The sequence below is a fragment of the Pygocentrus nattereri genome, chromosome 6 (assembly GCF_015220715.1).
Source record: "Pygocentrus nattereri isolate fPygNat1 chromosome 6, fPygNat1.pri, whole genome shotgun sequence".
NCBI lineage: Eukaryota > Metazoa > Chordata > Actinopteri > Characiformes > Serrasalmidae > Pygocentrus > Pygocentrus nattereri.
This window is the reverse complement of record NC_051216.1, coordinates 36,439,670-36,464,877: the sequence shown is the minus strand read 5'-3', so window position 1 is coordinate 36,464,877 and position 25,208 is coordinate 36,439,670. Positions and strand designations below refer to the sequence as shown.

Genomic DNA, 25,208 nt, shown 5'->3' with positions numbered 1-25,208 from the left:
CCAGAAACTAGGGCAAAGGATGAGCGTATTAGGTGTTTGGGGTATTGTATTATTCCTATACTTGATTGACTGAAGTCTTTTGTCTGTGGGTACAGAAAATGGGCTGGGTGGGAGGGATCATTTAGAATTGTTGTCCTACCCTCCAAATACAAGTAGTATACATTTCTTAGACAGTCACAAGAAGTTTACAAGCTGTGTACAGACCAAACTTCAACTGCCTAATAAAGGACTAATATTGCCTCCTAACTTAAGAGAAGCCCCTAAACTTAGTTATTTACCCGCTACCTGCTCCTATTTATTAATAGTAGTAAATGCTTCTTTTTGGCCCTTCTAACGTCTGCATGTACCTCTTTAGTTTTACTGATATTCAGTGGCAAGCTGTAATCTGGGCCCTGAAAGTTCAGTCATTCACTGCAGCAGACTCGTACCATGGGACCCACAGCTGTACATTTATTTATTTATTTATTTATTTATTTATTTACAAAACAAACAAACAAAAAAAAAGAAACGGGGTAAAAATAGACAAAGTTCTCAAATCTTTGCTCATCTGCTACAAATTGTTGATTAACTTGAACAATGGAGGAATGTGGAATCCGAGACATACACATTGAGGATGGGCACTTGGAGGAACGCTGAAGAACAAAATGTTAGCTGTCTGGTGACAAGGGCTAGGTTATGCCATTAAAAATGGTAAACAACAGTGCTAAACTGTTTAGTTACTCAACAATGTCAGCTTAGCACGAACAGCAAACATTAGCTGGCTCAGTACTTGATGGATCTCACCACCTTACTGCCATCACTCCTACCACATCCATGTCAGAGCATATCACAGTATTCAAACATCAGCTAGCAGATGACTGGATTTCTCTATTCTGTCACAGTAGTTTGAAGGGTGAACCACAATATCTGACACTCGCTTTGTAAAAGCATTAACTGCAGTGTGAATCTCTAACACAAGATGAACAACGCCCCCCTTTAAACCAAAGTCAGTTTAAACCGAAATCAGGGTTTGTGTGTCTTGTTTGATCTACAGCAATATCAATTTGAGCAAATAACAGTGCTGCTTCAAGTTATCCAGCTGCTAAAAACAGCTGGCCTGCAAAGATAGCATTATCCCACTCTCCAATACTTCACAGCTTCCTCAGTTTACTTTTGTTTAAATAAGGGCTGTCACTCTTCTCTTTCACTTTCATTGCATGTGAATGCACGAATACACAAATATGACTGTTTGATGCTGTAACAGCGCTGTAGTTGTGTGAAGCAGACGTGATTTAACATTGCTAAAGCTTTTCAGGATGTTAGGAATGTTCACTCTAAGCCGGTACAGTTATGCCACTGATCTCTCACGTCACTCGCACTTGGTCACAGGAAATAAGAACGCCGAATACTCCACTCAGGGGATGCTCCAAACATGGAATGTGTAACTCCATGTTGCTAAAGTATATTTACTCATTTTACACCCCTACCTCTCCAATCATGTCAAAAAACCCAGGAGCGTGCCCTCTTCTGGCGGCAGCAGAGAAGTGTCGCTTTCCTTGCAGCAGAAAACGCCATCAGGGCCATCAGTCGCCAGAACATGAAAGTGTGAGAATGGTGTATTATATCGAAAAATTATCAGACGTCTTATAGTTCTATCAAGTATCCTTATCGTTTTATCACCCAGCCCTATTCCAATATATTTATTTATTTGTATTTATTTTTTCCAGTGCCTAGCAATTGTATTGATTATTGCGCAACAATTCCCATCCCCCGGGCCCTGAAAATGGCTGCGAGAGCCAGCAAGAAGGTGTGGCCCAAAGCATGAGTGAGAGCAAAACCCTGCAAAGCTGGCAGGGACAGAAGGAGAACCTCAAGGGAGTGGTGGACGGCACGCTAGTCCTGAACATTGCTAGACTACACCTCATATTGGTTATGGTCTCAGTGGGGAGAGTGGGGATGGGGTGTTGCAGAGTCAGTAAAATATCTTTGAGATGGTACGCTGCATCTTGGCACCGCAGTTGGATTCCTGGCACATTAAATCTACAACAAGAGACTGTCAAACACTTAATAGTTGCAAAGATGAATTCAGCTTCTCTTTCAAATTCTCCCATTCCACCTGTGCAGCCGTATTTATGTTCTGGTGCCTCAGGTAAAATTTAAGGTGAAACAAGAAAATGTGAACAAGAAGCTTGAAAATAAGAAGCTGACTTGAGCCTCGTAGAACAGTCAAATGCTGAGAGACATTTTATAAGAAGCTGCTCTACAGTATCTGAAGTTCGCATGAGGTGAAGTGAAAACGCAGGAGATGGTTAGCTAGGTAAATAAACACTATATATAGCTAAAACTGGTAAGACACTGAACCTCATGATGCACATGCATCATCTTGGTCTATTACTTCACATACATACATGCATACATACATTCATACACACACACACACACACACACACACACACACACACACACACACACACACAGCTCAAAAAAATAAAGGGAACACTCAAATATCACTTCCTAGATCTGAATGAATGAAATATTCTCATTGAATACTTTGTTCTGTACAAAGTTGAATGTGCTGACAACAAAATCACACAAAAATCATCAATGGAAATCAAATTTATTAACCAATGGAGGCCTGGATTTGGAGTCACACACAAAATTAAAGTGGAAAAACACACTACAGGCTGATCCAACTTTGATGTAACGTCCTTAAAACAAGTCAAAATGAGGCTCAGTATTGTGTGTGGCCTCCACGTGCCTGTATGACCTCCCTACAATGCCTGGGGTGGCGGATGGTCTCCTGAGGGATCTCCTCCCAGACCTGGACTAAAGCATCCGCCAACTCCTGGACAGTCTGTGGTGCAACGTGGCATTGGTGGATGGAGCGAGACATGATGTCCCAGATGTGCTCAATCGGATTCATGTCTGGGGAACGGGCGGGCCAGTCCATAGCTTCAATGCCTTCATCTTGCAGGAACTGCTGACACACTGCAGCCACATGAGGTCTAGCATTGTCCTGCATTAGGAGGAACCCAGGGCCAACCGCACCAGCATATGGTCTCACAAGGGGTCTGAGGATCCCGCCAAATAAATGCCACCCCACACCATTACTGAACCACTGTCAAACCAGTCATGCTGAAGGATGTTGCAGGCAGCAGATCGCTCTCCACGGCATCTCCAGACTCTCACGTCTGTCACATGTGCTCAGTGTGAACCTGCTTTCATCTGTGAAGAGCGCAAGGGCGCCAGTGGCGAATTTGCCAATACTGCTGTTCTCTGGCAAATGCCAAGCGTCCTGCACGGTGTTGGGCTGTGAGCACAACCCCCATCTGTGGACATCAGGCCCTCATACCATCCTCATGGAGTCGGTTTCTAACCGTTTGTGCAGACACATGCACATTTGTGTGGGCTCTGGCAGTGCTCCTCCTGTTCCTCCTTGCACAAAGGCGGAGGTAGCGGTCCTGCTGCTGGGTTGTTGCCCTCCTACGGCCTTCTGCACGTCTCCTGGTGTACTGGCCTGTCTCCTGGTAGTGCCTCCAGCCTCTGGACACTACGCTGACAGACACCGCAAACCTTCTTGCCACAGCTCGCATTGATGTGCCATCCTGGATGAGCTGCACTACCTGAGCCACTTGTGTGGGTTGTAGAGTCCATCTCATGCTACCACGAGTGTGAAAGCATCACCAACATTCAAAAGTGACCAAAACATCAGCCAGAAAGCATAGGTACTGAGAAGTGGTCTGAGGTCCCCACCTGCAGAACCACTCCTTTATTGAGTGTGTCTTGCTAATCGCCAATAATTTCCACCTGTTGTCTATTCCATTTGCACAACAGCATGTGAAATTGATTGTCAATCAGTGTTGCTTCCTAAGTGGACAGTTTGATTTCACAGAAGTTTGATTTACTTGGAGTTATATTGTGTTGTTTAAGTGTTCCCTTTATTTTTTTGAGCAATGTAGATAGATCGATAAAAAGATATAAAGAAAAACAGACAAACCAAATTGTAGACAGAAAGAGACAGAGAGACAGAGTACAAGTTTAAAATGCAAGATTGAGGTTCTGCCTGTTGTAAAAAAAAAAAAGAAAAAAAAGTGATTGGCCTAAGTGAACACAATATCCAACTCCGTCAATACATAGACACTACAGGTCAACAGATAACGAATAACGTATTTCTTGCTGCTGTTGTTGTGCTTCTGCAGATGATGATAATGCATTATTTTTGTTTGGTGAAAGGGAAAAAGCTACAGGTCTTGTCTTGAAGGCTCAAACTGAACACTTGCGATCAAGTTTTGATTCACAATGTTATACTCCTATAAGAATGCATTATGTAAACTTGAAACTTACCAAAGAAAGGAATTGGACCGACAGCATTCCGTAGACATTCCACCATGGGATGGCCAAATGTGATGTTTGGAACAAAATGCCTTCAGATAAACACAGAGCAGAGTGTTTGATAAATTACTTGTTTGTGATTTGTTATGAGACCATTCTACTGACATTTGGCAGTGCTGCTAACCCTCCAATTCTAGAATGCCATCCTTGGGGACCAGTTTTCTGTTTAACACTACATGTATGACATGTTACAACACGGAATTTTACATGAATTGTAACAAGATTCATTATTTCAGTTACCTGTACTTACAGTGCATTCAAAAAATTCAAATTCTTTTGAAAATAATACATTTTTTTAGAGATTTTTTACAATCTTTTTTTAAAATACATTTTCCAGCTGTTATTTCTGTAAAGTCATGTTCCAACACAGTTTCAATCAGAGCAAAAAAGGATTAAAAAAAAAAAAAAAAAGATAAAAGGTGAAAGACTGTGTACTTGACCAGTTTAATGTCAAAAGGAACTTTATATCTCACAAGACACGGAGAACGGTTTCAATCAATCATGTTCATTCCTTTTTCCGCCAACTTTTGGAAATGTGTTTTTATTCTTTTGTGTTTTTGTGGACATTGCTGTTTTATTATACACTATATTTCCAAAAGTATTCAGTCATCTGTCTTCACATGCACATGAACTTGAGTGACATCCTATTCTTAATCCAAAGGGTTTAATATGATGTTGGCCCACTCTTTGCAGCTATAACAGCTTCAACTCTTCTGGGAAGAGCTCTGTCACTGCTCTAGAGTCCAGTGGCGGCGCTTCACACCACTGCATTCCACGCTTTGCGTTGCACTTGATGATGTAAGGCTTGGATGCAGCTGCTCAGCCACGGAAAGCCATTCCATGACGCTCTCCATGCTGTTCTTGAGCTAATCTGAAGGCCACATGTAGTTGGAGATCTGTAGCGACCTATGCACATTATGCGTCTCAGCATCCACTGACACCACTCGGTCATTTTACGTGGCCTACCACTTCGTGGCTGAGTTGCTGTTATTACCAATCGCTTCCACTTTGTTATAATACCACTGACAGTTGACTGTGGAATATTTAGTAGTGAGGAAATTTCACGACTGGACTAGAGCATGCTGGAATTCACTGAGCTCCTGAGAGCGACCCATTCTTTCACAAATGTTTGTAGAAGCAGCCTGCATGCTTAGGTGCTTGGTTTTATAAACCTGTGGCCATGCAAGAAATTGGAACATCCGAATGATTTGGATGGGTGAGTGAATACTTTTGGCAATATAGTACATATCACGCACATATAATGTTTGCATTTTATCATTCTAGTTTTAACGCTCCATTTAATTTATCTTTGTTATCACATGTTAGCCGTTATGGTATAGAAAACCTTACAAAGAATTTGTTTCTCTCTATAAGAATTCTATTAATTCTGATATGACCCATCTTTTTTTTTTTTTTTTTTTAAACTTATTAAAGTGGCAACAAAGGACAAATATACTTCCTAAAAGGGAACTTGAAGGGTGGAGAAAGTTTGATGCGGCATTAGGATATATATCAAACCAGTGTTTGAATCCCCATGGTAACAACTACACCTTGATTGGTGGAGATTGTTCTATAATCTATGGGTAATGTACTTCTTTATGAGGAATAGGATAATAAAGCAGAAATTTTTGGAAATTAAGCTGAAAGCAACTAACTCATGTCCCTCTGCTAGTTCATGGTAAGTCTATATTTGCTCAATAAAATTTAATTTATTATGATTATGAATGGGATTTTTACTTCAATAACCTGACTATTTAGCTCTGTTGTGCAGTGGCATCATCTGTCCACTGGTTGATGCTGTATGTTTTTGGCTTTCAGCACTTGAGTGCATGTCAATAGAATCAGCAATGTTCTAAAGGAGGAGACATGTTACAGGTTAAAAATGAATGGGGAAGCTTAATGCTCAACATGTGTCTATTTAGGGACAAAGTCCCACCCTACAACAAATCTTGCTGATTATGCCTCAACCTGGAAAAGTCCCCCTCAGTTGCAGATATCGGCTCAAGTACAGTAGCCGGCACAGCATAAAACCTGACTTTGCTGTGCGTTATGGAGCGCACAACAAACTGATTTTCATTCGATTTTATCACTTATTTCAAATATGTTTCTTAAATGGTCATTTGAGTCACAGTCTCATGTTTTTACATCCCTCACATTCAAACAGAAAGGAGACTTGTCTTGTACGATTGGAAACAAAGCCATTACAGGAAAGGTCCTTACAGGCTGCTGCACAAACTAAAACGATCTAATTAACCAATGCTCTGCCTGTTTTCCCCATTTTGTTCTGTAATATTTCATAATTATGCTTTTCGCAATCTGATGTTGACCTGAGGAAGTTGGGTTGCCCTTTTGTCATAGTTCCTCTCAAGGTTTCTTCCTCTTGCTCTTAGGGAGTTTTTCCTTGCCGCTATTGCCATTGGCTTACTCATGTGGACTTGGAATTTTCTGTAAAGCTGCTTTTTGACAAGACCTGTTGTAAAAAGCAATATATAAATAAATAAGCTTTCACTTTGACTTGGTCTGTCCACTCAGTGGTCATCTTTGCAATAAGACCAGGCAATTATTTATAGTTATTCAAGACCAGGCTCCTATTGACTAGGATGAGACCAAACTCCTTTAAAGGTCAAATTACTGTTTCTGTTTCAAATAAATGATAAAATCTGTCAAAAACCTCAAGGTTTGAAGCATTTGGTTCAGTAATGCACTTCTGAAGAAAGTTTTTCAGACAGTTCTTTCTACTGCACTTCTACGGATCTCTGCCATAAGGGGGCTTTTCAGGCTTGCAACATTAACAGCAAGCTGAATGGCCCTTTTACATGAAAGGTGGGCCTTTCTCTGCAACCAGACAGTGTTGAGCGCTAAGAGCCTTCTTATTCATATTTCAACCAATGACCAGTCTCCTCCTTTATAATATCTTTAAGAAATAAGACTTTCCTATAGACTTTCCTAGAATGTGTCTTTGGAAGTATTCAATAATCCATATTTAGAAATCAGGGGCAGTTGAGGGCTGGAGGTTACAGAACCAGCCTTTCAACCAGAAGGTCAATCTGCTGATGGGTTAGACTGCAGAGGTGAAGGCCCAATCCCATTTCCCCCTTTTTAACCCTACCTCTTGTTTTCAAGCGCCAACCTAACCCCTTGGAACTAAGTTACAAGGGGCAGTGGTTTAAATCTTGCCCCATGAAACGGAACCCTCAAAAAAATAAAAACATGGCTTAATTAACAGCTACTATCGGTGCTCTGTGGGCGACCCAGTCTGTCTTCAGTGACAGCAGAGAAGGGAAAAATTCAGCAACCTCAATGCTGGGCTTTAGTTACATTTAAGGGCATCATATGCTTTCAAAGAGGGGCATAAGACACTTATTTATCATCAACCACTCCTAATTCCTTGGTGATATGAAGCTGGAGTCAGCTATTCGCCAGCTTCTTGTTCGCATTTTCCCATTCCACTTTAATTATTGCAGCAGTTACATTCTGGAGCTTCAGGCGTTAATCCTGCCAGACTATTTAAGGTGGAGCGGAAAAGTTAGCTAGATAGCTCCCGAGACATTAGCATGATATTAGCGACTTTTTGTGCTTGTTATGAAAATGGCCATAATACATTGAAACGCCATTAAAGTAGAATAATACAGGGATTATCGTACATACAGTGATTTTTCGATCCCTCATAACACTCCTTTTGGAGTGAGCCTCTGAAAAACCCCTGTTTGGACGGTCATGTAGCCCTTAAACATTTCACCCTACCCCTCTCTCTTAACAAAAATTGGGACACCCTTACCCTAGACGTGAACGCGCAAAAGGGAGCTATGTGAGAAATGGGACCGGGCCGAAATTTCCCCGGTGTGGGACTCAAAGTGCTGAAAGGTTACTTTGTTAATTTTTACTAATGACTGAAAAATGCAATGTATTAACGTATCCCTGGTATTAGAAATTTCACCCTAATTAAACACTACAGCCACAACAATTTACAATGTGTTAAAATGTAAACCTTCACAGTTCTGCAAGTTGTCCACTTTTTAGACGCTCCCTACAAGAGTAAAGACTCAGTGTTTGTTCCGAGCTCTTATGTTCAGTAAAATTTACTAGAAGTACATTTTTAAACTATATTTGGTTGTACTTAGAAAATGTCGGTGTGATCATTTGTTATGCACCTTTATTCCATTAGAAATTGAAAAATAAAACCAGCTTTGCCGGGCTTTGGCATTTTTCACTTGTACCTTCACTGTCACCGTTAGCACTGTTAGATCACAAGCTAATTGAACTGGCAAGACATAACCCTACAAACGTCATCACTTACCCATCCATAACGTCAAGGTGCAGAAAGTCAGCACCACACTCCATCATTCGCTTGCATTCTGCTCCGAGCTGTGAAAGGTCGCTGCTTAAAATAGAGGGTCCGATCTTTGCGGAATATGCCATGCTCACTCCGTCCCGTCCTGGAAGCGTCCAACTTGAGTGTTTTTCTTATTCCTTATAGTCTGCCGGAAGTTGGTTTAAAAAAGCATTATCGCCACCTACAGGCCTGGATGAGAAGGGTATCTCCGTTCTCTCTACAGATAAACACAACTAGATGTCGCGTTGGGTCCAGTCAAGCACGTCAACGGCGTCGCCAATTCGGAGCTCAACATCGCTGATGGACTGCATTCCGTTCCCTTACAGAGCGGCAGTTTAATAATGATACTGTACAAAATGTTACTATTTCAAGAATATTGCACCCAGAAAGCGGGATAGGATTATATAACGGAGGGAATACAGCAATTCACGCTCATGTTTGTGTGATGCCTATTGTTTGTATGATGTATAGATATGGCCATGTGGTTGGTGCACAAAGAACCTGTTGGTGTGATTGTTTTTCCTCGGGTTTCATATTAAGTTTATTTTATTTAATAGCCGGGGGATCTTACCTTTATGTTGTGTGGACGAAACCAGTCCTGCGTGTTCGTTGATGCAAAAAATGAGACAAGTAGATCAGACTGAAGTGAAACAAACGAAGTTTTATTACAGAATTCTGGAGAGGTTACAAACAGAGAACATGCATCATGTATCTCCCAAGTAAGCTCTGACCCCTTCTCATCTGACTCCCTTTTTTATAGTCGCATGACAGCTCCTCCCTTACCCAAGATATCCGTAGGTTCCATCAAGCCTCCAATGTGTGCGTTAGCACATCTCACCAATCTATACCATAAAAGTTTAAGCATGTGCCCGAGACGTGAGCGTGTCTGCAAGGTCAGCTCAAGGTATTCCCTGTGTTTATCAACTCCCCCCGCTTTCCAGACAATGGCTCTGTTTATCTGACAAGATGAAACACATGTGTAGTGTGCTAATATCAGTGTCTACTACTATCAGCTTCGAGGTATTCCCTGTTATCTGACGTCCTTGTGCATTCCATCGTTAGTCAGCACACAGCCTTATGTGCTTACTCTTAGCTCTTATCTATTCCAGCCTTATAGTTGAACAATATGACCATTAAGCTTTCAATGCTAAATATAAGCTTTCTTTAATAAATCTTAAAATAGTAATATGAACAATAATAAGGCTAATAATTCCGCAGTAGTTGTTTATTTACAGTGATGGCTAATGCTTTGTAGCTAAGGTAGCTAGGTGAGTCACAGCATTCACAATCCGTGTATAATCATATTAGATACACGTAGCACCTCATACGAACCTGCAACTTAGCTTCTTGTTCGAATTTTCCTGTTCCACCTTAAATGGTGCAGCTTCAGGCACTAAAGTGACCGCACTTTAAGGTGGAACCGGAAATTTCGAATAAGGAGTTGGCTCATTGGAAGGCAACTATAGTTTCGTTCTTCTTACTTTGTTTTGGGTTTGTTTGTTTTTTTATATATATGTGTTAAGATTAGAAGTGATTCACATGTGTCAGACTGTGTTTCTAGCGTACCTCGCGCTAAACTCGGTATTTAATGTCAGGTGCAGAGTGAATACTCCTCTGCTGATCCAGACGCTAATTAACTGCGTCTTCTTACTTCTTTATGAAAGAAACAAACGCTACTGAGAGTAAAGAGATTAATCTACGTCTGAGGTTTACAACAAAAGACATTTGTTGAAAGTCAGTTGAATAATAAGGAGGCTGTGAGCGATTTAATCCTGAGAACTCATCTCTCGATATTGTTCACAAGCTTGTCCTCTCAAGTATGGCGGACGTACAGTATCGCTTCAGAAAGAGAACAGACAACGCGGCATATGTCTACTTTATTTACAAACAGCATTTGACCAGTAAAGGACAGACAATAGTTGATCTTAAAAAAACTGTGGAGGAGGGGAAAAAAGGAAAATCCCTCCACCATTAAACAATAAAAATACATTTAAGGCCAAAACTTTCTCAATATTGTCATAAAACAATGTGTCAGAGGCGTCATGCAGCATATTCACAATTTCATGTAATAACTATGATCATGCAGAACTTTTGAATTCCTTTTGAAGGTGATGGGCAGTTTTTCTTTCCATATTGCACCAGACACAGCAGTATCAGTGTCTGCAAGAAAAATCCCAGATAGCAAGTATATATATATCGGACCCCTGACTTGATAAGGTCGGTACTCCGCTGTTTGCCACTGCTTTTCCACCCTCGGACCCCCCAGATTACTGTCCTGCATACAAGCTCTAAAGTATGGGAGGCAAATCCAGGCAAAAAGGAAATGAAAATGAAAACAATAAAATGTAAATGCAAACCTCTTTTTACCATTTCTTTTTCCAAACATCTGCGCAAATATCCTGCCACAATTGAAAATGAAATGAAATGCCTTCATTTGCAATTTCATTTTTCACATGAGCACCAGCCGTTTGTGACAAAAATAAAAATTAATTGAAAACGCCTATTTGTCATTTCATTTCTGTTTTTTCATGGCCAAATCTAAAATTAACACTAACAGAAAAAAGGAAACACAAACTTCACTTTGGCTTTGGCTTTTCTTCATGACACGCAGAATACGTGGCAAAACTAAAATCAAAATGCTAAGTTTACTTTCTTATTTCTTTTTCTTGTTAGGGCAGTCATGGGCTGGAGGTTAGGGAACCAGCCTCATGACCGAAAAGTTGCCGGTTCGATCCCCAGAGCCGACAGCAAATGACTGAAGTGTCCTTGAGCAAGACACCTAACCCCCAACTGCTCCCTGGGTGCTGCGGATTGGGCTGCCCACTGCTCCGGGCAAGTGTGCTCACTGCCCCCTAGAGTGTATGTGGTGTTTCACTTCATGGATGGGTTAAATGCGGAGGTGAAATTTCCCCATTGTGGGACTAATAAGGGTCAATTAATTAATTCATAGCAATCGGCTGCAAATCTGGCAAAATGGATAAAGTGACAGTTCCTAATTCCGCTTTAACTGTCAGAATGAAAATGAGCATCAGCACATGCTGGAGATTCACTTTTCATTTTCCAGTTTTTTATTTCTTTTTCCCCTGCATGGACTGGGGACCTGTCCAGGGTATATCCTGCCTTCTGCCTGATGATCGCTGGGATAGGCTCCAGCACCTCCCCGCGACCCTGAGGGAGAAGCAGCTTAGAAAATGTGTGTGTGTGTGTGTTTCTTTTTCTAACTAAACAGCATGCAAATATATGTTAATTAGCACTAGGTGGAGCTACAGGGTACATTTTGGGACATCCTCAGCCGTCTGCATCAGAATCGTCATCATTCCATCCATCCATCCATCCATCATCGTTGACCGCTAGTCCAAACAGGGTCGCGGTAGCAGTTGGGAAAGCAAAGAATCCCAGATGACCCTGTCCCCCGCAACTTCCTCCAGCTTATTCCCGGGGACCCCAAGCCGCTCCCAGGCCAACCTGGAGACATAATCCCTCCAGCGCGTCCTAGGGCGACCCCGGGGTCTTGTAGGCCGTGCCTGGAACACCCCCACCGGGAGCCGTCCAGGAGCCATCCGGATCAGATGCACGAACCACCTCAGCTGGCTCCTCTCAATGCGGAGGAGTAGCGGCTCTACTCTGAGCTCCTTCCGGATGACCGAGCTCCTCACTCTATCACAGAGCGTGTAGCCCGCCACCCGACGAAGAAAGCTCATTTCCACCGCTTGTATTCACGATCTCGTTCTTTCGGTCATTACCCACAGCTCATGACCATAGGTGAGGGTTGGGATGTAGATTGACCGGTAAACAGAGAGCTTCGCCTTTTGGCTCAACTCCCTCTTCACCACTACAGTCCGGTACAGTGACCACATTACTGCTGCCGCCTGTCCCAGCCTACGGCCGATCTCACGATCCCTCTTCCCATCACTCGTGAACAAGACCCCAAGATACTTAAACTCCTCCACCTGGGGCAGGTCCTTTCCCCTTACCTGGAGTGGGCATGCCATCCTTTTCTGGGCCAAGACCATGGACTCAGACTTGGAGGTGCTGATCCGCATACCAACCGCTTCACACTCAGCTGCAAACCGCTCCAGGGAGCGTTGGAGGCATCCATGTGATTCCGCCAAAAGAACAACATCATCTGCAAATAGCAGAGACGCCACCCTCCAGCCTCCACACATGCCCTCCTGACCCCGGCTAAGCCCTGAGATTGGATAGCCCAGAGTAGTAGCCCCGGCACCCCATACTCCCGGAGGACCTCCCACAAGATATCTCGAGGAACACGGTCATAAGCCGTCTCCAAGTCCACAAAACACATGTAGACTGGGTTGGCAAACTCCCATGCCCCCTCAACAATCTGTGAGAGGGTGAAAAGCTGATCCATTGTTCCATGGCCGGGACGGAATCCACATTGTTCCTCCTCAATCTGAGGTTCAACTATCGGTCGGAGTCTCCTTTCCAGCACCTTTGCATAGACTTTCCCAGGGAGGCTGAGCAGTGTGACTCCCCGATAATTGGCACACACCCTCCGGTCCCCGTTTTTAAAAATAGGGACCACCACCCCTGTCTGCCAGTCCAAGCATTTCTGGACGAATCTCATCCACCCCCGGTGTCTTACCACTGAGGAGCTTACCAACTACCTCAGTGACCTCCACCAGGGAAATGGAACTTGACACCCCAGAAGCCTCTGGCCCTGACTCCCGTGAGGGAGGCACGTCTCCTGGATTAAGAAGTTCCTCAAAGTGCTCCTTCCACCAACCGACAATATCCTCATTCGAAGTCAGAGTTTCTCCACCCTTGCTGAATACAGCGTAGCCACCCCGACCCCTCCTGAGTTGCCGGACAGTTGTCCAGAACCTCTTTGAGGCAGAACGAAAGTCTTTTTCCAAGGCCTTGATGTAAATTAAAGATTCTCAAAATTAAAATGCCATGTATTATGCAGGATAGATCATAAATAAGGCCTAAGCACATTGGAGTAAGTGCCCTAAAACAACCTCAGTAGGGCGTAAGAGAGAAGACAGATACTTTATAAGGAGCGAATGAACTCATGAACCTTTCAAGGCCAAAAAGCCGAGATGGAAAAGTACCAGCATGTGCTTGGCACAATGTTTTTTTTAAAAAAGGATTCAAACTAGACTTGGAGATAATGGTCCACACAAGACTCTATTTGATAGACATATGAAGGTCAATTTGGATATAATGGTGGTTTTGTGAAATCAGGAGATGACAAAAAGGAGGTGGGGCGATGTCACCCCACCTTCACTGAGGGTATAAAACATGTGTACAAATTCTGTATATTTGGGTGTGTCGTCCAACGGCCTTTGGAAAACATTCTCCATGCTCAAGAAATAAAGGACCTGCACTTCTGAATTCTGAAGAGTCTTCTCGTATTTCTTAGTTCGTTCGATTCTTTCAACAAACAAATTGAATTCGTTTTATTTTACAAACCATAGATAGAACTTAGGCTTGGTGGTTAAACAAGTGTCGAGCTATGACAGCCTCACCAAACTTCTCCCATGCCTTGGATTTTGCTTCTGCCACCGTTGCAGCTGCCACCTTTTTTGCCTGTCAGTACCTATCTGCTGAATCGGAGTCCTTCGGGCCAACCAGTCCCTAAAGGCCTCTTTCTTCAGCTTGACGGCCTCCCTCACCACCGGTGTCCACCAGGAGGTTCTTGGGTTACCGCCCCGACAGGCACCCACAAGCTTTTGGCCACAGCTACGCCTGACAGCTTCCACAATGGAGGTTTTGAACAGGGTCCATTCAGACTCCATGTCCCCTACCTCCTCCGGAATGTGAGAAAAGCTCTCCTGGAGGTGGGAGTTGAAATCATTCCGAACAGGGGCCTCTGAAAGTCGTTCCCAGCACACCCTCACTATTCGCTTGGCCCGGATCTGACCATCAGTCTTCCCTGCCATCTGATCCAACTCACCACCAGATGGTGATAAGTTGACAGCTCAGCACCTCTCTTCACCCTAGTGTCCAGAACATATGGTCCCAAGTCAGATGAAACGACAACAAAGTCGATCATTGACCTTTGACTTTGGAGCTCTGGTACCATGTACACTTATGAACATCCATGTGTTCGAACTTGGTGTTCGTTATGGACAATCCATGCCTGGCACAGAAGTCCAATAACAATTCACCATTCGGGTTTAGATCGGGCAGGCCGTTCTTCCCAATCACGCCTCTCCAGGTCTCCCGGTCATTACCAATGTGAGCATTGAAGTCTCCCAGTAGGACTATGGAGTCTGTAGGCAGTACCTTTCCAGAACCCCGCCCACTCGCTCCAGGAAGGCCGAATACTCTGACCAGTTGTTTGGTGCATACGCACAGACAACAGTCAAAGTTTTCCTCTCTGCGATTTTAATTCGCATTGAGGTGACCCTCTCGTCCACTGGGACAAACTCCAACTGCCTGGTCACCAGCCGGGGACTTGTGAGTATCCCCACACCCACCCGGCGCCTCTCAGCCTGTGCAACCCGTGAGTAGGAGAGAGACCAACCCCTATCCAGGAGTTTGGTTCCAGAGCCAACACTGTGGGTGGAGGTGAGCCCAACTATATCTAGTTATCTACTATATATATACTATATCTAGTAGCAATTTTTTATGTATGATATGCATGGAGATAAACTTTGGATCGTGTTAGTCTGGGTCTTCACTCCAGACCTGTTCGCCCTGGGAGACCCTACCAGGAGCATATTGCTCCCGACGACTTAGCTCTGAAGATCCCTAGACCACACAAGCCCTTCCGCCACGACAAGGCCCCGATCCAGGAAGGGGCCATCATTCCTCAAGATAAAAGACTTTGAGTTTCCAGAAAAAACACTGTCATGACTCAGATCTGGTGAAACATCAGACCAAATGCTGTCAGACCAAACGGCCTCAGAGAAAAGGTATCAGACCAAACGGCCTCAGAGAAAAGTTATCAGACCAAACACAAGCCTGGTCAAACATAGACTGGTTCATATGACTTAGAAAACTATGGTGTATCTCGTTATAAATACCAGTGTAACATTTTCACAGTTTTTTCTGAGGCCATTTGGTCTGATACCTTGTCTCTGGGGCCATTTGGTCACCAGATCTGAGACATGACATGTTTTTCCTCGGACGGCTGGGGCTGTCCTAAAATGTACCCCGTAGCCCCGCCTAGTGCTAATTAACATATATTTGCATCATGGTCAGTTAGAAAAAGAAATAGAAAACTGGAAAATGAAAAGTGAATCTCCAGCATGTGCTGATGCTTGTTTTCATTTTCCTTTTCATTCTGACAGTTAAATCGCGTCCACGACTAAAGCGGAATCATGAACGGTCACTTTGCTGTTGATTTATCCATTTTGCATTTTCATTTTAATTTTGTCAGATTTGCAACCAATTGCTATGAAAAAGAAATAAGAAAGTAAACTTAGCATTTTGATGTTATTATTATTTTTTTATTTTGATTTTTTCATTTTAGATTTGGCCGTGAAAAGTCAAAATAACGACTAAAATGAAATGACAAATAGGCGTTTTCAATTTATTTTTATTTTTGTCACAAATGGCTCATGTCCCTGTGCAAAATGAAATTGCATATGAAGGCATTTCATTTCATTTTCAATTTTGGCAGGATATTTGCACAGATGTTTGGAAAAAGAAATGGTAAAAAGAGGTTTGCATTTACATTTTATTGTTTTCATTTTCATTTCCTTTTTGGCAGGATTTGCATCCAATACTAACTAGTTCTTAATCTCCTCAAACTGATTTTTAAATACACAGACTTTTATTGTGAAAAATAAACTATAATAAACAAATATTACAAACAACTGAGACAGAAAAAAAGAATGACTACACCTGATATAAAATGATTTTATAGAAAATGTTGTTGCTGATATTGTACTGTAGTTCTTGATGCTATACCAAAACAAATGCTACAGCTTCTTAAGGGTTCAGCAAATAGTCATATGGATGTTTTAGGTAATGGTCTTTTTATTGGGGACACTGATATCCTTATTTATAAATGTACAAACAAATAAATTAGGAAATCAATATCTAATGAAAGAATTTATAAACAGCCATATTGGTCTTTTGCATTTGGGAACATACAGTAAATTGGAATAAAACATGGAAAATTTGTGCTAAATATGGTATGATAATATAAAGGTGATATAGTGACATTTTTAAATTTTACACAACATATACCCTGTTAAAATGTTTTAGAGAGATGTAAAATTATTAATGAATACTCCTGTACCTTTTGTGGTCTGAAAAGGAAACAATTATTCATCTGTTTTACCAATGTACTAATGTTTTGGATTCATGTAAAAAAATGTTGAATTTTTTTTTTTTTTTTTTGACAATACTTAATTATTATGGGTAAATATCATTTGCATAAGAAGACATTTCCTCAGTGAGTTTAAGGAATATGGCACTCCTTTAAAGATTATAAAAAAAAAAAACAAGAAAGTAAAAAGGACTTTGGAATTATATGCTGATTATGATTTATTTAAAACGTAAGCACAAGACTGGCTGTTGGTTGTTGTACGTTATGTATTTTATGTTTTATTGTATGAATCCTTTAATAAAATAATTTTTAAAAAGGTCTGCTCTGTGGCAGATTTCCTGTTTGCGTCACACCATCACTGTTCCCGTCTTTACCAATACCTTTCAAACATGGTTGCAATTATTACATAATCATTTATTGACCTTAATTGGTGGTGATTTTTACATTTCACACCTGTCAACCAAAGAAGACATCTGTCTAATTCTATATAAATAAAATTCGCTACTATTTAAGGATTACACACATCATTACTTGCCTCCTTGACATGTTAGGTTAACAATGTCATGTTTACAAAGCCTGTTGCCGCTTTGAATTTTTAGTATTTTAGGTGTTATGTTCTTAAACTAGTATGGTAGTTAAGATCAGTAATATCCTATTGTTTGTTGATATATTTAGACATCTAACATGAACATAACTTTAATTCATGGTGGTTTCAGTAATCCCAGGGCCCAACCACTTCATGACTGAGTGTAAACTATGACTTTCAGAAAGGACAGAAGGATAAGGAGCCAAAGAAATTTCTGTTTGGCTTGCATGCACAGAAATCTGCTATTTAAAAGGGTACATTAAAACACATCACATCCAGACAGGATAGGACATATTACAACACATCTATTTATATTTGTTTGCACACATAGAAACATATTTTATGTACCTTGTTTTTTTACTATGCACTTATTTACTTATTACTGGAATTCATCAAATAAAGCTATAAAACAAACTCAAACATGAACAGCATGTCAAGCAGTTTGTCTATGTTCTTTTCTCAGTGTTGTCCTAGCATATAGTACCCAGTGTGGTTTGCTCTGCTGCATGGAGATGCTTTAATCGCTAGGAGAAAGCATTAAGAATGTATGGTTTCCTTACTTAAACAGAGAGTAGAAAACAATTGCTGGCTCAGATCAGCAGGAGGAATTACTAAATTACTTACCATTACTAAAGATTACAACAACAACAAAAATGTGACATTGCATTTGCACGTTTCTCACAAGACCACACCATTGGAATGCTTAATGTTTTGTTCATTAAAAATAAGAAACAGATAAAGAATTGAAAAACAAGGAAATTGAGACTCAGGGTGCATAGTTAGAGTACTGTATTATTGTAGGAGTCTTTAGGCTCAGATAAAACCCCTGTGGCTCTTGAAATCAATCCAAAATCAACTAAATGGCAACATAACATGGACGGGCAATAGTCAACAGCCCACAAACACTCAGTTCATACGTAATATATTTGTTTACTCTTTAAAGTCTCCTGTATGCACTATAAATCCACATCAGTAGTGATGCATCATGAAAATAGCTCTTTCTTTTTATTGTGTGTGACACAACAGACTCAGAAACTGAAGAAGGATCCATATGCAGATTTAATAGAAGGGGCAATCCAAAACTCGTGGTCAAAAGTTATAGAAAAAAGGTCAAAACAAGTAAGTCCGTCCAAAAACCAAACATCCAACACAAAGGGGCAAAAGGCAAAAATACAAAAGCCCAGGGAGAGTCAAAAACATAAGACAGGTAGATATTCCAAAACGCAAGTACGCAGACACGTGTGAACTGGCAATCAGGCTTCGTCGTGCAAAGTCTGATTGGGAGTCTACGGTCGAATCCTGCGACCCCATTGGGAGTCTACGGTCAGAGTCTACGGTGACTGTAGACAGTCGCGCACTCTGATTGGGAGTCTACGGTCAGAGTCTGCGGTGACTCTGGACCAATCGCCTTCAGGTTCGCTACCACAGTGTGCAAGTCTAGACTAATCGCGTGTCGGATACTCGATCGTTGCCGCTGTGTGCAAGGCTAGATCAGTCTCGTGTCGGATACTCGATCGCTACCGTTGTGGGCATGTTTAGCGTTTCTATGTGACAGAAGTGACCCGTTGGTGATCGAGCATTGAGGTAAGACGCGAGAAACCATATTAACTAGAAGAACAGTTATTTTTCGGAGTTCAACTCAAACACGATGTTTAAATGAAAGCGGTAAGTGGGGTAACAGTCAGATAAGTGGGGTAATATGGTGGGTAAGTGGGGTAATATAGTGGGTAAGTGGGGTAACAGTCAGATAAGTGGGGTAATATGGCAGGTAAGTGGGGTAACAGTCAGATAAGTGGGGTAATATGGCAGGTAAGTGGGGTAACATGGCAGGTGAGTAAGATGCTAGAATAAACACTGGTTTGAGCAGCAGATCCAGAGGATGGAATTGTACTTGATACTATATACCAGTATATGTAGAAATGCAGTTGAATCTGGAATATTGTTGTTGTGTAATATTTCAACTGTTCAAAAGAGTGATGGCTTCTGGGAAGAAGCTCCTTTGTAGCCTAGTTTTATGTCAGTGACAATAAAAAAAAAAAATATTGTTCTTGTATAACTTTTAACCCCTCAGATTTCTGTGGTATTTCTGCATATAAAACACAGTAGTTGAACCCAGCTCCACCTCCAGCATCTCCAACAGCTCTAACATGCTGCTTAATCATGCCTCAATATGAATCATTTAATGATGTCATATATGATCATATATCAATCAGAGGAACCATAGCAGTACATTCTGTACATATTTTTGATGCAGGACTTTTACTTGTAATGGAGTGTTTTAACATTGCTGTGAATCTGAATACTTTTTCCAAAATGCTGCTATTGTTGTGGGCTTAGTGTATCCAATTGTTTTTATCTAGAACTGAAAATGGCAACCCCAGTTATCCTTGTCATCAACCCAGATGCCCCTGCAAAACGTCAACAGGCTGTACTGGTGGTGACTAAAGAGGCCTGTTGCTTTCGGGAGAAAATAATGGTCTTCCCCAGACCTCCACAGGAGCTGCTGAACAAGGCCACTGCCCTGACCCATGCAGAGAATCTCCTTTGAGCAGATGGCATCCCTGACCATCGCATCAGCTGTGCTTGGGAAAGCTGGTGGTGCTATACGGCCAGTATGAGAATGCCCCGTTCTGCTGGCTTATGTCAAACACTGTGGGCTACATGAAATAGTAAGCATATTGTATTTTCAATGCTATTGTAGGTTATACATTCAAAAACCATTTGATGGCATGCTTAAAAAATAACATACATATCTGTTTGCACAAACCTATGGCTATAATTAGTGTTTATTAAAAGCCTTTGCAAAGTTTCTTTACTCATTACGATAATCACAGTGATATTAACGATGACAGTACTAAGTTGATGTATATGATTCCAGCATAATTGATAAGCACAGGTCAGAGGTAACAAACCCGCATAGGAAGGCAGAGATACTGAATGAGTGGGTGAAAGACTTCCTCACAGAATATACAGAGGGCTTCCCACCTGGCCATTGAGAAGCTGAAAGGTCACGCTGGACTGGACGAGAATGGAGTGAGCCTCTTCAAAACACCTGGTAGAAAAGATCTCATACAAAAAATTATTACTGCATTAACACAGAGTGCAGCATGTAAAGCGAACCTAACACACTGTGTGTGTGTGTGCTTGTGCATGTGTGTGCACATGTATGTGTATTTACAGAGGCCATTGATGAGACGTGGGCAGCCCAGCAGCGACACCTGGAGTGCATTCAGGATCCACCAGATATGAACATGTATAGGGTGGCACGTACCACAACCTTCAACAATGTGGACATGCCCTACTATAAATGTTCACGGCCCTATCAGGTTTATCTGATAAGTGGCATTGCACGGTGGAACTCAGACAGGACCTTGGATGCTGGGTTTGATGGCGAAGGATGGCATCACAGGATTTATTCTGCACCACTGATTGACCACCTCAACACCTGCTGTCGGCACCTGTTCGGAGAGACTGTGGAGGAGAACGTCTGGGCCCCTGCTGATGTCCCTCCCAAGAGCCGCTTGGGTTAGAGTACCTGTTCAGCCAGAGTACGGTCAAAACCTTCTCTCTCCAGGACATTGTCAAAGATGGACCCAGTCCAGAGGAGGAGATGGTTCATCCTGAGCAGCCCGATCCAGGTGAAGCTGACGAGGCGTACTACAGCGACGTGGAGGCAAATGGTGATGCACTGGATGCAGACTTGCTTCACATCACGCTCACTAGTGACGAAACCTCCACTGTTCACTCTCCAGCCTTTGTGAGTAGCTGTGTGTCTTGCTAAAATTTTACACAGTGCAATCACTACTGCAAAAAAAAATATATGTATGCATTTGTACTTACCACATCCGTATGGCGTTTTTTTTAACAGGAGGAGGCCTGCAGTCCAAACCCTCTTCCTGGCTTTCAAAAGCTGGAAATGTTCTGCTCTTTGCTATTGGAGATTGGCCTGAGAGGACAAGCTGTCACTTACAACTGAGCAGAGGAACAGGGTCCTTGAAGCCTGGAATGCAGTGGAAGAGTATGACAAGCAGGCACCATGTTTTAACCAGTTGTACAGAACACACTGGAGCAATAACCTCTATTGCCGCAGGAAAAGGGATGATCTTGTTGATGCTGCTGTGATACAGAGGGTGAAGATGGCCAAGTGTTACACACCAGGACAACAGGACATCAGTGCTCAGAACAACAGGCTGATGTACATGCTGGTGAAACTGTTGTGGTTATGATCACCTCAAGGGTTTCGCACCAGCCCTGAAAAGAGAGCCACCCTGAAGGTGTACGAGCGAATCCAGCAACAGATATTGGTGGAGGATCCAGTCCTGCGCAAGGCCTCTACCAAAAATTAACATCAAGACTGTGTGGGACTTCATACGTCGCCAAGAGAGGGTCCTCAACCTGCATGCCACAAAACAGCCAGCCACAATCACAAATGAGTTGTAAATATGCTGTAATGTCTTTGTAAATATGTGAATGTATGGTTACATGGTACATACAGTAAATATTTTTCATTTTTATGACCTTTCATTCTAAGTCATGTTCAGTGATACCTTTCAAATTGTCTAAACCAAGGGTATCAGACTCAACCAGTAAATCTCATCACATCTGTGAGCCAGAGAAATTTTTTTATCTTTTTTTTTTAATTAGTGTTGTGCTATAACCCGAACTGGCCATTGTTTATTCAAAATATGCAAAATATCAGACGCTTGCAAGTAAACCTTGAAATATTCCAAATTTAAATGTCCTTAGGAGCTCTGTCTTTTAAACCTACCTATCTGCTTGGTCTAGACACCTAGCATCCTTTGCTGCAAGGTCATTAAATTACATTACTTTTGTGGGCCAGATACATTTGTGTGGTGGGCCTTGCGTTTGACATATAGGGTCTAAACTATACTGCTATGGTGTGTTGTCAGTAGTTTATTTAATAAGACGATCTGGAGGAAAAAGAAATCATTATCTGTGAATAAGTGCATCTCATTGGACCAATTGTAAATATTTTAATGACACTTTATAGTCTAAGTGCAAGAAACATTTTTGGTTACAAGTGTCAACAAAACTTAATTTTTCATTAAAGTTAAAAAGTGCAATTGTGCATACGGCACATGTAACATACAGATGATATAATGGATATGCAGTGCAACTTAGGTAAGGTTATATTTCACTGAATCCTACACATACACAGGTATATGTTGTTTAAATAGACATTCATACAGATTAATATAATATATAATACAGATTCAGTGAACTATAACCTTACCTAAGTTGCACTGCACATCCATTATATCATCTGTATGTTACATGAGCTGTATGCACAATTGCACTTTTTAATGAACTTTAATGAAAAACTAAGTTTTGTTGACACTTGCAACTAAAATGTTTCTTGCACTTGGTAAATAAAGATTCTGAATCTGATTTTGATTGTGTGTGAACATTAAAAGTACAGCTAAAGAAATAAAGGTTTTGCTCAAATTAGTTACATTAAGTAAGAACACTATATTTAAGTTGTAACAAAAGCATTGTTAATGTCACAAAGTGATCTAAAAAGAATATGCATATGCTTGGTATTACTGTTTCTGATATCTTTATTTCTAAAACAAAACACTGAAAATATTTTAAAAACACATTTAATTACAAATTAAAAGAATTAGCATAGTCAAGGAAGTATCCTAATGGCAATAGACATGGAAAATGGGGGGGGGGAGACAATTTATTTAAAAAAAAAAAATGATGAGCTAGACACAGGTGCTTCTTTGGAACAACTGGCAGAAAATGTTAGTGTACAGCATATTTACAACTCATTTCTCCAATATGTCAGCAACAGAGGTGAAGTGTTCATAGCTGTCATAGACTATGCTGTCCAGACCTTTTGATGATGACATAATTTTTACATGGCTTTTTTATTTTACATAATTTTTTATGTCCCTGGGTTGTTTGGTCACAGATTTTACAGACAGGGAGATTTTGCACCCGTGACAATTGGGCTCCTACCTCTGAGGGGCGTTCCTTTAGCTTGCACTTGTATTGAGTAGCTCTTGCCCAGAATGAAGGACTTCCAGTACTGTGCGATGTGCTAATGGTCTGAGTAGCAGGCATTATAGGCATATTTGCAAGGACTGATATATTTGGACCAGCAATCCCACAGGTTGCCTGAATGGCAGGTATTAAGGGACATGTAGAGGGGCCAGCAATCACAGGTGTCTCCTGACCAACAGGCGTTATGGGCCATGTGGAAGGGCGAGCACTTGCGCTGGTTGTTGTAGATGCAGATGTAGCCATAGATCTGGTGACGGTAGAGGTGGTGGAATTTTTTCTCACTGGCAGTGGCAGGCGCACAGGTGGTAGTGGTGGCCGAGGCTGAGAGAGTGTCATGGTTATGTCTGTTCTTCACTTTAACACCTTTGTCCCTGCCCTCCTGGGTGTGGGCAGATATTCCATCAGGGGGTAATCTGGTGGAGGGAGGACTGCTGGCTGGTGTGGTGCTGGAGGTAGATCAGCATATGAGATGGAGGTGGTATTTGTGATTGTGGCTGGCTGTTTTGTGGCATGCAGGTTGAGGAGCCTCTCTTGGCGAAATACACACACATATATATTTTTTGCAGTAGTGATTGCACTGTGTAAAATTTTAGCAAGACACACAGCTACAGGCCCGTAGCCAGCATTGTGATGGGGGGGATCTTTTTCCCCCAAAAGTGGACGTCATTTGGCTCTCTACTCCAATGCCCCCTAAATACACGAGCACACTTCAAACCTTTTAATTTAGAAATATTTTATTCATTATAAGTTTGTTGTGAGTCTGTTGTTGCTGTCCTTATTTGTTCGTCTGTTGCTCCCCACTGTTAACATAAATTTGATATAAATGTAAGTGTTACTCAAACTTCCTACATCTGTGATGTGACTTCATTGTCTGTCTCTGTTGCTCACCTCAGTTGTCTGTTGCTTTGTTCCATTGTCTCTGTTGCTGCCCTCCATTGTCTGTCTCTGATGTTGCTGTCCTTTATTGCCTATCTCTCTACTGTTGACATAAATAGATAAGAATTACTTCATGAGGTACACTATCGGTATGGTCATTAAAACTTAAACATGAATTAATAATGATATAAATTGAAGTGTTCCATCTTATTCAAATCTTCCTACAACTGTGCTGGGACTTCATTGTCTCTCTCTGTTGCTCACCTAGGTCTGTTGTTGCTCTCCCTCCTCTGTATCTCTGTTGCTGTCTGTCTCTGTTGCTTTTCTTCATTGTCTGTCTATTTTTCCTCTCCATCTTTTGTATCTCGCCTTCTTTTTCTCTATTTTTTAATTGGGTCTTGCCTTCACTGTCTGTCTGTTTTTCCTCTCCTTTAGGGTCATTTTATGGGAAATCGGACACTTTGGAACTCAAGCTTTGTGTGCCTTTTTAGTGGCAATGTAGAACCCCAGAACTGCATTTGCATGAATCTGCCACTAATATAAAGGGAGAAATGGACTAAGAATGTTTTAAGTAGGGCGGCATGGTGGTGTGGTGGGTAGCGCTATCGCCTCACAGCGAGGAGGGCCTGGGTTCGATTCCCCGGGCGGGCGGCCAGGGTCCTCTCTGTGTGGAGTTTGCATGTTCTCCCCGTGTCTGCGTGGGTTTCCTCCCACAGTCCAAAGACATGCAGTCAGGCCAATTGGACATGCTACATTGCCTCTAGGTG

At 41.8% G+C, this 25,208-nt stretch overlaps 1 protein-coding gene and 1 long non-coding RNA gene across 4 annotated transcripts in view; one reads left to right on the top strand and one right to left on the bottom strand.

Annotated features, from left to right (window-relative positions):
• Positions 1 to 8,830, bottom strand: part of rpe (ribulose-5-phosphate-3-epimerase) — a 51,338-nt gene extending 42,508 nt beyond the window's left edge. For both annotated transcript variants that reach the window (XM_017706622.2, XM_017706623.2), the window contains exons 1-2: positions 8,669 to 8,830; positions 4,324 to 4,403 (exon numbers count right to left, since the gene is read on the bottom strand). In XM_017706622.2, coding sequence (XP_017562111.1) covers positions 4,324 to 4,403; positions 8,669 to 8,790 — 202 coding nt within the window. In that variant the 5' untranslated portion in view covers positions 8,791 to 8,830. The remainder of the gene's footprint in view (positions 1 to 4,323; positions 4,404 to 8,668) is intronic.
• A 10,168-nt stretch (positions 8,831 to 18,998) lies between these two features.
• Positions 18,999 to 25,032, top strand: LOC108432579. 2 transcript variants are annotated; one of them, XR_005130399.1, is made up of 6 exons: positions 18,999 to 19,119; positions 19,896 to 20,204; positions 20,414 to 20,590; positions 20,716 to 21,292; positions 21,404 to 21,971; positions 24,877 to 25,032. It is a non-coding gene; the product is annotated as an uncharacterized LOC108432579 (long non-coding RNA). The 2 variants fall into 2 exon arrangements; XR_001858235.2 differs by lacking the exon at positions 24,877 to 25,032 and having other exon boundaries at positions 21,404 to 22,566.
• The last annotated feature ends 176 nt before the right edge of the window (positions 25,033 to 25,208 follow it).